Below are 15,390 nucleotides of genomic sequence, written 5' to 3'. Positions count from 1 at the left end.
CAACCTCTTGGGTTTAAGCCATTCTCTTGCCTCAGCCTCCCAAGTAGCTGGGACTACAGGCACCTGCCACAATGCCCAGCTAGGTTTTGGTTGTAGTTGTCGTTGTTGTTTGGCAGGCCCGGGCTGGATCAAACCCTCCAGCTCCAGTGTATGTGGCTGGCTCCCTGTCCACTTGAGCCATAGGCACCGAGCCTACACCCACCTATTTTTTGAGACAGGGTCTTGCTCTTGCTCAGACTCATCTCGAACCTATGAGCTCAGGGCAATCCACCCACCTCAGCCTTCTCTACTGACTTAAATTGTAAATTCCATAGAGATGGGTTAAAATTTATTAGTACAATCCAGTGGAAAGTGAAAAGCTGGAGGAAGGGATGTTGTTACAATGCCAGAAACAGTTACCACAAAATAGACTGTAAAGCCTCTAGGCTTTTTTTTTTAATTAATTTTTTTGAGAGTGTCTCACTTTTTCACCCTCAGTACAGTACTGTGGCATTGTAGCTCACCGCAACCTCAAACTCTTGGGCTCAAATGATCCTTTTGCCTTGTTTTTCATCTTTACTAGAGATGGGATTTCACTCTTGCTCAGGTTTGTCTTGAACTCCTGAACTCAAGCAATCTGACCACCTCAGCCTCCCAGAGTGCTGAGATTACAGGCCTGAGCCACTACACCCGGCCCAGGGCTCCAGGCTTACGAACAGTGGACACTGATAGTAATCTCTTTAGCATTGCAAAGAGATTAATCTTCTATCCTATAGAGTAAAGATTCTCCTTACCCTAAAGTCAACATGCAACTTGTGATCCCGGCAGATGGGGCAAGGATTCCCAGCAACTTTACTCCTACGCTGTGAAGAGAAAAAACTAGCAGGTGAAGATGTTCAAGGTCCTGTTAGGAAAAGTTCAGTAGTATTGTGCCTCCACCCCTAGTCGACATCCCACTCTTACAAACTCACAATACATGTCTTCCGAGTCCTCTGTGGGGGTATACCACCTTTGTGGTTGCGGCGGTAGTCAGCCCAGACAGGGCGGGAACCATAGCGGTTCTGGTATTCTGAAATGAAAAAGCACACAGGGTTATTCCTGGGTGGAAGCATACAGGGTAGCTCTGTCCACTTATCTCAAACCCTCCCTGGTGCTTCCCTTCCTCATGTCGAGTTACCTTCTGATTCCAGGTATTTCCAGGGTTCATCTTTATAAGGGGATATAGGAATTGGGGGTGAAGAATCTTTCTCAACAGGGGCTTTGGTGCAAAGACTCTGAAGGGGAACCTATAATAGAGAAAAAAAAATGAAGGACTGAGTTCAAGAAAAGGACTCCAACCACTCTCCCTATCTTCAACTGGATCCTGAAATAGAAGCTAATTAAGTTATAGGATAACTAGGATGACTGGAAATTGATTTTATTTGAGAAGACAATTAAAAAACCTGGCACATGGCTTGGCGCCTGTGGCTCATGTGGCTAAGGCGCCAGCCACATATACCCAAGGTGGAGAGTTCAAATCCAGCCCAGGCCTGCCAAAACAACGACGGCTGCAACCAAAAAATAGCCAGTCGCTGTGGTGGGCGCCTGTGGTCCCAGCTACTTGGGAGCCTGAGGCAGGAGACTCCCTTGAGCCCAGGAGTTGGAGGTTGCTGTGAGCTGTGATGCCATAGCACTCTACCCAGGGGGAGACCTTGAGGTTCTGTCTCAAAAAAAAAAAAAAAAAAAAACCTGTTATATATGGGCAGCGCCTGTGACTCAGTGTGTAGGGCACTGGCCCCATATACCGAGGGTGGCAGGTTCAAACCCAGCCCCAGCCAAACTGCCACAAAAAATAGCCAGGCCTTGTGGCAGGTGTCTGTAGTCCCAGCTACTCGGGAGGTTGAGGCAAGAGAACTGCCTAAGCTCAAGAGTTGGAGGTTGCTGTGAGCTGTGATACCAGGAACACTATTGAGGGCAACAAAGTGAGACACTGTCTCTAAAAAAATAAAATAAAAACCTGGCACATAAATAGTATTCGTACTTTTTGGACATGAATTAAGTCTGATGGAAGGACAAAGAAAGAGGGATGATGCATGGCTACTACTCCAACAACAAAGCGTATGGCGGGGCTTGTTGCCTGTAGCTCAAACGGCTAAAGTGCCAGCCACATACACCAGAGCTGGCAGGTTTGAATCCAGCCCCGGCCTGCCAAACAACAACTACAACCAAAAATAGCTGGGTGTTGTGGCAGGGCTCCTGTAGTCCCAGCTACTTGGGAGGCTGAGGCAAGAGAACTGCTTAAGCCCAGGCAGGAGTTGGAGGTTGCTGTGAGCTGTTATATTACACTCTACAGAGGGCGACAGCGTGAGGCTCTGTCTCCAAAAAAAAAAAAAAATTACAAGTGTACAGTGGGAACGGAAGGAATAGAACAAGTCTGGGTGGCGCCTGTGGCTCAGTGAGTAGGGCGCTGGCCCCAGGCCCGGCCCCAACTGCAACAATAAAATAGCCAGGTGTTGTGGCAGGTGCCTGTAGTCCAAGCTACTCAGGAGGCTGAGGCAAGAGAATCGCCTATGCCCAAAAGCTGGAGGTTGCTGTAAGCTGTGACACCACAGCACTCTACCGAGGGCGACAAAGTTAGACTGTCTCTAAAAAAAAAAAAGAACAAGTCAACATCCAACTCAATCCAATCCCCAGTCACTAAATTGCCCAGTTTTATAAAAAGCTGAATGTCAACATTCCACAGTTCCACAAGGCAAAATAAACTTGAGTCCTAACGCTAGCTTTAAAGCGACCAGGGCTGTTATTAACTCTGCGGGGACTTCTGTTACCACTCTTCAGTCCCACTTTAGGGAGTGGCAGATGGACAAGCCTTCCAATTTCGCCCTGCCCTACCAAGAACGGGTGGTAAGTACTCGAGACTAAAGGGAAACCTCAATCGAAAAGACTGAGTTAAGCGTTCAACTCCAATAAGAAAATAATTTAGTCAGAGCTGAGAAACTGGTCCCCTGGTCGTGAAAATGTATTCCGACTTTAGTAGGAGATAATATGGCTGGTAGAAATTAGAATTCCTCAATTCAAAGACACCCCAGACTTAGACACCACCTGTATAGTTAAGAGTCGGGTGCGTATAACCGAGGGGTTAATTCAACCACACAATTTGCCGAGATGGTATTTTGTGAAGAGGCTGACACCTTACCCCTCAGTCTTAGCTCTCAGCTCAGGCTTACAAAATGCGCGTATTGGGGCGGAGGGGAAGGGTATTCAGGAAGTTAAATGTTGCCTGGACACAAGCACCTGGTAAAGTCTGAGTTCAAAGATGGTCAGCAATGGGGTGACGACTTAGGAAAGGTCTAACTAACTTGGGGGTGGGCAAAATGTCCTTCGAAGAGTTACCTGAACTCCGTAAGCACTTGGGAAGGACGAAAAGACAGAAAGCCGCCTCAGCAGCGTGTTTAAGACGGAGGCCGCCATCTTGACGCGGCCAGGCGCGGGAATGGCCAGAAAGATAACTGCGCATGCTTCAGGAAACTGACTAATGTAGGGCCAGGGACAAGCCCGCAGTGCGGAGAGCAGTGCGCGTTTGCGTCAGGACGGAAGCGTGAAAGGGGGGACGTGGGTGGAAGCTAATTTTAACTGCGTCACAATGGAAGTAGACCTAAAAATTGCGTTTTTTCTGGACCAGTCGCTACGACTTTTAGATCACATATTTATAGTTAGCCTTTAAATCAATTTTGAAGGCGATTTTGACCGGGATCCTTTCAGTGCGCGTGCGCCAGTATGTTTCTACCAACCCGCGGTGAGAACTGTTTTCGAGGGCGGAAGTGGTGGAAGCAGAGGAAAGGGAGGTGCTAGGCTGTCTGGTCACGCGCCCCCGGCTCGGGGAGCAAGAAGGAGGCGGAAGAGAGAGCCGAAGAAAGGAGCCAAGTGGAGGCGAAAGAAGGGTAGCCAATCAGCGGGTGAGTTGTCTTTCGTGTTGACCAATGAGTTCACTCCTCGCGCACAATGTCTCGCGACAAGGGCGTTTCACTAGCACGTTTGGGCGCGTTGGGCGGCGTCCGGGTATAAAAGACTCCACCCGAGCAGGCAGCCGCCATTCTGGGGTTCGTTTAGAGGTAAGTTTCGGAATTTCATTTTATAGGGGGTAAAATTTTGCGGAGAGCGTTGGATTGGGAAGCGATGTAGGGGTTGGATCGGTTGAGAGCCACAGTATAAAGCGGCTGTGTTCGGGATGGGACATAGAGATCTGTTTTGGCACAACAGAGTGGTATTTCTGGGTGTTTAAAAAACAGCCCGTACTGATTACATCTTTCTCCTTTCTGTTTTTTTTATCCCAGGTTTGAATTTTCTCGGAGAAAGACAGGCCGGCCACGAGGAAAACAGAAACAAGCTGCAGCAACGTCTAAGCCCTTGAAAGGATCCTGAGAGGGGGGAAAGGGAAAACAGCAGCCACCAGCCCAACCACTTGTGTCTTCTACCCCTTCCCACCTGTCTTGCCCACCCCACCAGCCCACGCTGCTTGGGACTTGAAATCTGTGGCCGAAGGACCGTCACCACATAACTTCAAAAATAATCAACCACCCTCCCTTCCCAAATCACCCAAATTCACTCATCCAGCATTTACTTTTTGAATCCACTCAGAATTTTTTTCTACGACCCCCCTCCCTAAATGGAGTTTGGTGGGGGGGAAATGAATACTGAGTTGGCCTTTGTTTTTTTAAGAGACTTTTTGATCCAATGAGGCCCCCCAAATAATTGAGTTTTGGGTCCTGGTTGGTTGTTTTATTTTTTTTCCTCCAAAATTTTACCCCCTCCCCCCTGAGCCCGAGGTGCTGACGTCGCAAAAAAATTGGATAGTAAGTGTCGAATTTTCAAAAACCAGCCTTGCAACAAGAACTCAACGTTTCCCGTTGTGAAACCAAAAATAATGAGAGGAAGAAATGAGACCATAGAACAAATATAGACCTGGAGAAGGACCAATCCGGTCACTTAATCTCCATTAAAAAGGGCCTATGGGTCTAAACAGTCTTGTTCTCTCTCCCCTACCACCTATCTCGTCCCTGTCCTGCTGAGCAGGCAAGGAGAGGGTGGAGGGAGGGCCAGCAAATGAGGATTTTAATGGTTAACCCTTGGTAATCCAGCCAATTCCAGACTGCCAAAGCCATAAGTGTTTGTTTTTTATAAGGAGGAATGGTTACCTTCCTCTGGTTAGCAGCAGTCTTCAAAAGGGTTAATGAGCTCACATACAAAAGATGTGGATCTTGTGGCCCAAAAGTCCCACTTCTTTGTGTGTGAGACAAGCAGGGCGCCTTTCAATTTGCCAGATAAATAAGCAATCTGTACATAAAGATTGCAGGGTAAGGATATGGGCAGTGAGAAATGATAGCTGGCTATGACTTTTTAAATGATTGTTAAATCCTCTCAATTTAAATGTAATTTGCTTGGGTATATTTGTGTGGTTAAAATAGGTGGCAATCTAGGAATAAAGATTGCTAGACACTTAATTAGGGCAAAATATAATCTTAGTGTCAGTCCATACAAGATGATAGTTGGGGAGGTAAAGAATGTCTTGTAATTGTTGCAGTTTGCATAGGTTATTTAAAAGCAAGAGTGATTAACATTTTAACTTGATATTTTGGTGGGGGGATACAGTTAAGTGAGGGGGGGGAGGTTGGGAAATGTGGAATTCAGGAGTATAATCTTAAAAGCCATTTAGTGCAATTGAATGCTAGCTTTCTAAAAGATTTGTTTTGTTAAAAGGAATTTTTTTCTTCCCTGCTTCAATATGGCGACTTTCCTTGTCCTTTTGTCTTCCAAGCGGCGTTGCAGGTTGTGTCTTGACCCATTTTTCTCCTGTCCTCCCACCTCAACCCTATTTGTTGAGAGAGGTCCAAGTCCTCCCCCTTTCCCTCTGTTGGGAGGATGGGGGTGGTCGATGGTAGCAGGTCGAACCTCAATTGCAAATGCAATTCGTCCCTCAGAAAACTGTTCTTTTTAATATTTTAATTGCTTTAATTTTCACTACGCTCTTTAACTGATCAAAATAGGTCAAAATTACTTAGAATGGGGGGGTTGGCTTTTGTTTTTTTACTATAAAGGGTGTTTTATGGTGTAATGTAGCTACCGGCAGATCAGAGTAGCTTTTTAAAAGTTAAGAGTCCTCTTCTCCATTACAAAATGGCGTCCCTCCTTTGTTTTTCTCCCCCTTTTGCCATCCAGAGCTTAGGGCCGCCTTAGAAACTTGGTCAAGGGGGAGGAGCAGCATTGAAAGGTGATGTAATCAGCTTTCCTCCTCTCTCCGCCCTCTTTGAAACTCCACCCCTGAGCAGATGCTTTCTGGATTCCTTGTGCACATTGCTGCTAGGGAAAATAACAGGAGAATACATTTTCCTTATTTTCTTTAGATACAATCTTTTAAAGCCTTTGTCTTAAGGTGATAAAAGCTTATAGGCATTAGGTATCAAGGCTGTCCATCTCATTGGGTAGCTCTAGTTTTTATATTTAACAATCAGCCAGTTGCTTTTATTCTCACTTTTCTTCACTCATCACAACTGCTTGGAAGTTTTCCTACTTCAGTTGCCACAGTTGAAAAAAAATAGGCAATCCTCAAGTACTTTATAAGACTGGGAAGCTTTGGAGTGTATGTGAGTGTGTGCATGTATGTGTGTTGGGGGAGATGAGAAAGACACAAGGGCTTATGAGTAACTTAAAACAGATGGGGCCTAATGACGCTGAAAGGTGTCATTTCTGCTCAGGAACCAAGCCTTGGGACTCCTGCACTTGGTTGCTTTGTATGATAAGAATCTGGGGGAAGGTGGGTACTGGTAGGACTTTCTTCTGAGTCACCTCTATTCCCACTTCTCAGTTTGGGGATAAACTCTTTGTATTCAGTGCTGTATCACGTTCTCCACTTGCTTAGTTTTCCTGTACATTGGTACTAGGATGAGAAGTGAATCTTTAGGAAAGGAGGCGGCAGTGGTAAACTCAAGGCAGGGGGAATCAAGCTACGGTTTCTGGTAAGCAAAACCTTTCTGGTATTACATTTCACAACCTTCATTTCTTTTTTTCCAAAGAGCCACCTTTTTTGAATTTCTTTTTCTTTCCCTTCTAAAAGAAATTCCTTAAAAGCATTAATGACAAAATAATGTCCTTTTCATTTTTCAAGTCGTGGAGTGCTGTGGCAGTTGGTGCATGTTCAAAAGCCATGCCCTATCTGAGAGGTTTGGATGTCTCGTTCCTTTCTTATTCCCCCAGCTTTTTCAAAGTCAAATCTCTATCAGACTTTCCATATACTTTTTATTTGAAGTCCTGCATTGAGTGTGGAGATTCTAGGCAGAATTGGAGAGCCATTTTATACAACTGTCCTGTGGTAATTTGGGTGAGACTTAGGGCTAATTTTCTACTGGGTGAGACTTAGGGCTAATTTTCTACTGGGTATGGATTTTCAAATTATGGATTGGATGGGAGGGATTCTTCCACATGTCTATTGATCACAAGTTTTTTGTTTTTTATCTTTCAAGCAGTTTGCCATGTGCCTCTGCAGCATACCTTCCTGGGGAGCTGAACATTCTACCCACTGGGGTTCCTGATCTCTAGTGAGCAGGGGATTAATAAAGAAGATCTTCCTTAACTTGGGAGATGGGAAACAAGGCCTACTAGGGAAACCAAATCCATCCATAGATCCTCGAACCTGATCTTTATAGTTTGTGGCCAGAGTTCTATTCTGAAATCTTTTCCCATAAGTAGGGATGGTGTGTGATTTTGCATCCTTACTAAAAGGCAAATAAGATTTTGGGAGGTGATGTATCAGGTATTTAAAATGACTGAGGGGTGAGGGCTTACTATAATGACCTTAGGAATCATCTGAGAGACATATTTCAGTTCACTGTTGACTCATACTAAGAGAAATGCCTAAAACACAAAGGGAGGAAAAGAAGGGGAACATAAGGGATGTTAGGTACAAATCATTTTCATTTCCAGAGGTGCTAAAGACCTCTGCAGTAAGCTTGGAATGCCTCTCTCCTTTTGTTAGAAAATAGTTGTGATTTTTTTTTTTTAAGGGCTCTGGCTTGCCAGAATATTTGTCCTGAACCAGTTCAGTCCTGTTTTTATTAATGATGGGTGTGGAATAAGTAGCAACACTGGGGTTTTTTTTTTGTTTTTGTTTTTTACCCTATTTGAGTAACACTCAAGTAAAAATAATTTTGGAGGCAGCAGTTGGTGTCACTGGCAGGCTTCTCTTTGCTAAGAACAGTAGAAAATTCCCCAGTGCCTTGTGCTAGGGCTCTGCTCAACATGCTGCATAAAGAGCTTGGATTAAGACAAGATGGAGGTAGGCCAGGCTGCCTTTTCCCCTTGCCCCACCTGGGTTTTCTGCCTTCAGTGAAATTAACGGCTCATTAAAACAACCATGCCCTAGATTATTAGTGGTTCTAGGAAGCTTCGATCACGAGTAGGGAATGTTATATGACACTTGGTCACTACCCCTGGCTTCCCTAGGTCAATTCAATTGCCTTCACTGTAGGTCTCTGCTTGGAATGTTAAGCTCTTTGCTACTTTCCACTTGAGTGCATTGGAACTTCTTTCAAAATGTACTCACTTCAAAGTAAGGAAACTACGTTGTAACACTTTAGGTCCTTAATTTTAAATGAGTAAAAATCTAATCTGCCTTCAGAAAAGCCACTACAAGAAAATCTACTTAAATTTTATCACATGATTCGTGTTCATCAGACAAAATTTCATATTTCCAAAATTTACTAGTGGAAAGAATATTTAACAGTTCTTTGCTTTGTCTCCCAGCTTCCCTTGACTATTATGTCTTATTCTTATTTATACAAATGGGAATTTAAAAGTCTCTGGGTTCCATCTCCAGCAGAGGGTACTGGGCAGAACTTAGCTTTGTGCTCATTGGTCCATTTTTCTAAGTCTGGTTTTTCTCCCTTGTCTCTCATCCTCTCAAGTGAAGGAACATTTGAGCTCAAGTGATAGTTTTTGAGTTTCTAAAAGAAATAGGCATAGCAGGCCTAATGGCTTAGCTCATAGTTGGATACACAAAAGGAAATTCTCAGAGGTTATGTATATTCAGCTCTGGATTTCAATGAGCTATGTTAGGGGGACAGATTTGAAGGGATGTTTAGCTCAAAGCTTTTTGTAAAATTGTGTATATTTTGCTTTGGAATCTAATGGTAAAATTGTGTATATAGAGAGAGACTTAAAAATTTCTTAAACTCATGTTGCTTTAATATGTATTTGGACCCATTTGTTGCTTTTTTAGTCTCCCAACACATGGGAAATCCATTTTATGTATCCCTTTATTGTATATATGTGTTTCACTTTATAGTGCCCTGCTACATGGGAAGTTTCTTTATCCTTGTGTAGGTCTCTGTCTCTTTGTGTGTAAGAATCACCACTATTCAGTGGATTTGGCCCACAGACTTCTAATTTTTTCCAATATTCTACTTGAATGTTTTTCTTTCAGACTTCAGTTACCATTCATTTGTCCCAGGAGGTCCCAGGGCAGTAGTAGTAGCAGCAGCACAGTTGATCTAGATTTGCTCACTTATCAGCATTTCTTGCTTCATTTCCTTTTCTCTGTTCAGCCAACACGTTATGATCTGTAGAACCAAGATTGTGCTACTACCCCTTTTGTCCTGCTGCTTCTACTGCTTGCCTAGATTGTTAGGACCTAGACATTTATCAATTTATTGATATTTTTATTGAGAGGACTAAATCATTGAGATTGTTATGCTTATGTTTCTCATTTGCATTACAAGAACTGTTTTCTGCACAAAATATAGTCATTTTTGTAAAATGCTAGTTTTTCCACTCTTCTGCTGGATTTGTGCCTATTATCTGTACTAGATGTAGAATCCAAGAGGCTGTTTCTCTTTGCCTTCTTCCTACTCACTGTTACCCTTGTTTCCCTAATGCAGGTTTGCTGAGGTGGCTTTCTTTTTTGATTTTCAGAAGCCCGGGTTTAAAAGCTTGTGTGGATAAAAACCCTAATCGGAACCATGTTGATAATAAATCACCTCTCTGGGACTTCAGTTCTGGCCTAGAAATTGCTTCACACTTCTCTTCCCCTTCCATAAAACTTTAGCTGATCTGAAGTAGCTGCTTAAAATCTAATGGCATTTTTTCAACTTCTGGTTTTATTCCATTTATTCCATTTTTGTCAGTTCCATGATTTTTAGTTTCAGCCTTATCTTGGTGATCTTGGACAATGTGACTTTTGAGGGGAGTAAGTAAGGGAGTCAGATTTGCATTTTTGCTTTCAAACCACAAACCAAAGCTTTAAAGCTTTCCTTTAAGTTAGAAGTAATAAAAACTTGTGCAGTGTTTGAGTATTGAATGACATTCTGTTCAAGGTTTAGGAGGACCCGCTTGACTTCCTTTGCATCCAATTGTCTGCATTTGTGAGAGCTACCTCCCAGATCCCTTGGGGGAAGGGGTTCTGTTTTCAGGTTTTGTTTTCTCTTACTGCCTACTATTTCAGCTAATACATGTCCTACCATTGGTGGTGATTATGACTTCTGGTGGACTAAGATAAAAAGAAATCAACACTTAACAGTCCAAACACCCAAGATCTGCCCAATTCTGAGGAATGTACAGGCTTTTCTTCAAGTCAAATTGATCAGCAACTAGGGAGAGGGTTTAACAATAAGCAAAAATGCCTTGAAGGTTGAGCTTATGGGAACTTGGGGTCTTAGCTCTAATACAATCGAGTGGCCTTCAGCTGTCCTAGGAAGGATGTAAGGGGTGGGGGGTGCTGCCCCAGCCCTCCAGACTTAATTGCCTTCCCATTCAAGCATGTATTCACCCTTGTCAGAACTATTTTCTTAAAGGTAACAATGGTCTGTGTTGATTTTTCTTATCTGGAAAATAGTATAGTTGTATAATTAGTTATTGTATTTTATCAGATACTGAGATGGGTATACTAGAACTGTCTTTGCCACCCGTTTATTCTGTTTGTTTTGTCTTCTCATTTTAGAAACCACAATCATGGGTTCGGGTCCCATAGACCCCAAAGAGCTTCTAAAAGGCCTGGATAGCTTCCTTAACCGAGATGGGGAAGTCAAGAGTGTAGATGGGATTTCGAAGATCTTTAGGTAAGTCTATACTTTTCTTTGGATTTATTTTGACTAGAGGATATTGTGTGTTGGAATATGGTTATAGTTGAGGCAGACATTAGTGATCCAAGAGAAAAAAGGGAAAATGAGTCAAATTCAAATATACTCGGGCTTGATGGCTCATACCTGTAATCCTAGCACACTGGGATTACAGGTGTGTGTAGGTCGAGGAGAGTAGATTGCTTGAGCTCACCTGTTTGAGACCAGCCTGAGCAAAAATGAGACCCTCCCCTCTTTACTAAAAATAGAAAAACTGAGGCAAGAGGATCTCTTGAGCCTAAGAGTTGGAGGTTGCTGTGAGCTATGATTCCATGGTACTCTACCCAGAGCGACAGCTTTGTCTCAAGAAAAAAAAAAAAAGATTCAAATCCAGTAAGTGATAAGAAAAGATCTATTGGTTCAAGATGGAAGAGACATAATAGAGGCAGGATATTTGGACATCCACAGTCCCAGTCCACACTTTGGAATGAGAGCCAGGGAAGTCCAGTGACAGAATTTTGGTTCTGTTTTGGTTCATGTTCCATTTACCTAAAATGTTATCTTACTTCAGCAATCCTCAAGTTTTCGAAGGGAAAACAGATAACTAAGCCAGTCTTTTTTTTTTTTTTTTGAGAGAGAGAGTCTCACTTTGTTCCCCTCAGTAGAATACCATGGCATCATAGTTCACAGCAACCTCAAACTCTTGGGCTCAAACAATCTTTTATTTTAGCTTCCCAAGTAGCTGGGACTATAGATACCTGCCACAATGTTAGGCTAGTTTTTCTCTTTTTGTTTCATTGTATTTTTTATTTTACTTTGGTTTTTTTTTTTTTTGAGACAGAATCTCACTCAGTCTCCCTGGTTAGAGTGCCCTGGTATCAGCTTAGTTCACAGCAACTTCAAAGACCTAGGCTCAAGGGATCCTCCCTGCCTCAGCCTCCTGGTACTCTGCACTATAGGCACCCACCACTATTCCTGCTAGTTTTTTTTTTTGTTGTTGTTGTTGTTGTTTTTTCTCTACTTTTAGTAGATAATGGGTCTCAGTTTTGCACTGTCTTGTCTTGAACTCCTGAGCTAAAGCAGTCCACCTGCCTCAGCTTCTGAAAATGCTAGAATTACAAGTATGAGTCACCCGTGCCCAGCCGTTTTTGTTTTTAGTAGAGATGGGGTCTTTTTTTTTTTTTTTTTATTGCCCTCGGTAGAGTGCTATGGCATAACAGGTCACAGCAACCTCTAGCTCCTGGGCTTAGGTGATTATCTTGCCTCAGCCTCCCAAGTAGCTGGGACTACAGGCGCCCTCCACAATGCTCGGCTATTTTTTAGTTGCAGTTTGGCTGCCCTCAGTATATGGGGCCGGTGCTCTTCCCACTGATCCACAGGTGCTGCCCTAGAGATGGGGTCTTGTTCTTGCCTAGGCTGGTCTCAAACTCCTGAGCTCAATCAATCCACCTGCCTCAGCCTGCCAAAGTGCTAAGATTACAGGCCTGAGCCACTGCATGCCCAGCTGACTAAGCCAGTCTTAAATAGAATGCTACAGAATAGTAGTTGAGGGCTAGCACCTGCAAATAGAGTGAAATGTATCCTGTGTCTTAGTGAAGTTGCTATTCTCCCCTTTCCAGATCAGAGATTTAGTATCTCCTTAGTTGTCTTCTCTTCTCCCATGGATTGTCATGTCACTTGATTCTTCCCATCCTAGACACATGTGTGATACCCCTGCTTTGGAGCAAAGTCATCAGAGATGTTTAGGCATTTCACCTCATGTTAGAGGTGCTTTTGTTAAAGGAAGAGACTGGCCAATCCATTTCTAACTTTTAATTCATCTCCTATAGTCTGATGAAGGAAGCACGAAAGATGGTGAGTCGATGCACTTACTTGAACATTCTCCTGCAGACCCGATCACCAGAAGTCTTGGTCAAGTAAGTGAGGATCTGGGGGCTGGAATGGGAAGATGTAATTATAGAAGATGGGGGAGGTGAGGGTTAGAATTCCTAGGTCATTAATGGGGGACGAGGAGTGGGTGATGTGGTACTTTCAAAACTCAAGAAGGGTGTTACAAATTCTCTTGCTTGCCTACAGGTTTATTGACGTTGGTGGCTACAAACTTCTTAACAATTGGTTGACATATTCAAAGACAACCAACAACGTTCCCCTCCTCCAGCAAATTCTGCTGACTTTGCAGCACCTACCGCTCACTGTAGATCATCTCAAGCAGGTATTGTCCATCTTTACAATTCTGATTCTTCCTTTTTGGTTTAGCCTAATTCAGTGGTTCTCAACTTTCCTAATGCCACGACCCTTAAATACAGTTCCTGTGGGTCACGACCCAAAGGTTGAGAACTGGTGGCCTAACAGATGAAAAAGTATCACTCTGATATGGCTGCAGTCTTGGGCCTGTGAGGTAGAATATTGGGAAAAAAAAAAAGTAGGCTCAGTTGCCTGTAGCCTAGTGGTTACAGCGCTGGCCATATACACCAAGGCTGGAGGGTTCAAACTCAGCTGGGGCCAGTTAAACAACAATGACAACTGCAACCAAAAAATAGCCGAGTAGGTGGTGCCCGTGATTCAGTGGGTAGGGCACTGGCCCCATATACCAAGCGTGAGGGTTTGAACCTAGCCCTTGCCAAGCTGCAACTTTTAAAAATAGCCATGCATTGTTGCAGGCCCCTATGGTTCCAGCTACTCAGGAGGCTGAGGCAAGAGAATTGCCTAAGCCCAGGAGTTGGAGGTTGCTGTGAGCTGTGACGCCATGGCTCTTTACCGAGGGCAATAGAGTAAGACTCTATCTCTAGAAAAAAAAAATAGCCAAGTGTTGTGGTGGGCACCTGTAGTCCCAGCTACTTAGGAGGCTGAGGCAAGAGAATTGCTTAAACCCAAGAGTTTGAGGTTGCTGTGAGCTGTGACACCATGGCACTCTACCGAGGGCAACATAATAAGACTCTTGTCTTAAAAAAAAAAAAAGTAGTGGCTGGGCACAGTGGCTTACACCTGTAATCCCAGCGCTGTGGGAGGCTGAGGCAGGCGGATTACTTGAGCTCAGGAGCCAGACCCCCATCTCTACTAAAAATAGAAAAATCAGCCGAGCATTGTGGCGGGTGCCTATAATCCCAGCAACTCCAAGGCTGAGGCAAGAGGATTGCTTGAACTCAAGAGTTTGAGGTTCCTGTGAGCTATGACGCCATGACATTCTACCCAGCGTGACAGAGTGAGACTCTGTCTCAAAAACAAAAAAATAGGAACTTGGAATTTCAGAATTGGTTTGAATTTATTTTCTATAGTAGGTATGTGGCTTGGGGTACGTCATATGTCTGAGCCTCGGTTTTTTCGTCTATATAATGGGAATAATTGTACTTAGCTAACTCACTTGTTCTCAGGATTAAGTAAGAATATGTACACAAAGGTTTTATGAAAGGTTGACTGTCTCTGTTAATGGACTATAAAGAGATTATGAGTGAGTTTATGGGGGTTATTAGCTCTGAGTGGGCTTAAGTGCCTTCTGGCATTTACCTTTCTGTTGCTCTCATCTCTCATAGAATAACACAGCCAAACTGGTGAAGCAACTGAGCAAGTCAAGTGAGGATGAAGGTAGGGTTGCCGGTCTTCTCTATCATGGGCTTTTCTCCATTATTTCCACTTAATTGCCTTTATTTTTCTACCATCCTTGGATTGTCCCTTCACCCCTTCTTTCTTCTTTCTTTCTCACCTTGCTTTTCTTTTTCTTTTAAACATAAAGTTTCTCTGATATGTTCCCTCTTTCCTGTCCTCAATTCCAAATGGTGCTAAAGCTTCAACTAAAGCTTATTCTTTAAGATCACTTGGTATGTAGGGCACTGTGAAAGTTTTGAGACAGACTGTGTTATGGTTTATTATTTCACTTTCAAGAAACACAGTCAATAGCATCGTTTCTGATTCACCTGTACAAGTGTCAGCTTAGCTTATTGGTGTTTCTGGGAGGGCTTCATTTGTTTCTGTCCATGCAGATTTTGTGTTTCTTGATTTTTATGTATCTTAAAACTTGTGTAATGACTCATGTACCAAAGGCATATGCTTAAATTTTTTTGGGGGGGGGGAGACACAGGATATAGTATCATTCTTAAGTGTCTTGTCATCATTTATTTCTGTTTTTTAAGTCAATATAGCGTATTCGGGGACCTTCAACAATATCTTTCCCCTAACAGTACATATATTCTATCAATAGGTGATGTGTAGGCTCGGCGCCTGTGGCTCAAGCGGCTAGGGCGCCAGCCACATACACCTAAGGTGGCGGGTTCGAATCCCCAGCCCGGGCCCGCCAAACAACAATGATGGCTGCAACCAAAAAATGGCCAGG

The 15,390-nt window shown here is 43.4% G+C and overlaps 2 protein-coding genes across 3 annotated transcripts in view; one reads left to right on the top strand and one right to left on the bottom strand.

Moving 5' to 3' along the window:
* Positions 1–3,565, bottom strand: part of MRPS18B (mitochondrial ribosomal protein S18B) — an 8,842-nt gene extending 5,277 nt beyond the window's left edge. Inside the window, exons 1-4 of the mRNA XM_003789262.3 lie at positions 3,352–3,565; positions 1,157–1,265; positions 951–1,048; positions 774–842 (exon numbers count right to left, since the gene is read on the bottom strand). Coding sequence (XP_003789310.1) covers positions 774–842; positions 951–1,048; positions 1,157–1,265; positions 3,352–3,429 — 354 coding nt within the window. The 5' untranslated portion in view covers positions 3,430–3,565. The remainder of the gene's footprint in view (positions 1–773; positions 843–950; positions 1,049–1,156; positions 1,266–3,351) is intronic.
* A 287-nt stretch (positions 3,566–3,852) lies between these two features.
* The window catches only part of PPP1R10 (protein phosphatase 1 regulatory subunit 10), a 20,680-nt gene continuing 9,142 nt past the window's right edge, over positions 3,853–15,390 (top strand). Inside the window, exons 1-6 of one of the 2 annotated variants that reach the window (XM_023512754.1) lie at positions 3,853–3,914; positions 4,293–4,811; positions 10,946–11,063; positions 12,893–12,979; positions 13,140–13,275; positions 14,594–14,645. In XM_023512754.1, coding sequence (XP_023368522.1) covers positions 10,957–11,063; positions 12,893–12,979; positions 13,140–13,275; positions 14,594–14,645 — 382 coding nt within the window. In that variant the 5' untranslated portion in view covers positions 3,853–3,914; positions 4,293–4,811; positions 10,946–10,956. Of the gene's footprint in view, positions 3,915–3,986; positions 4,071–4,292; positions 4,812–10,945; positions 11,064–12,892; positions 12,980–13,139; positions 13,276–14,593; positions 14,646–15,390 lie in introns of those variants that run through there. The other variant, XM_012804815.2, reaches the window with a different exon arrangement.

This window comes from Otolemur garnettii, unplaced genomic scaffold, assembly GCF_000181295.1.
Source record: "Otolemur garnettii isolate 467f Iridium unplaced genomic scaffold, OtoGar3 scaffold00031, whole genome shotgun sequence".
Lineage (NCBI taxonomy): Eukaryota > Metazoa > Chordata > Mammalia > Primates > Galagidae > Otolemur > Otolemur garnettii.
Note: the sequence above shows the minus strand (reverse complement) of the source record. Positions and strands in the feature narration are given on the sequence as shown.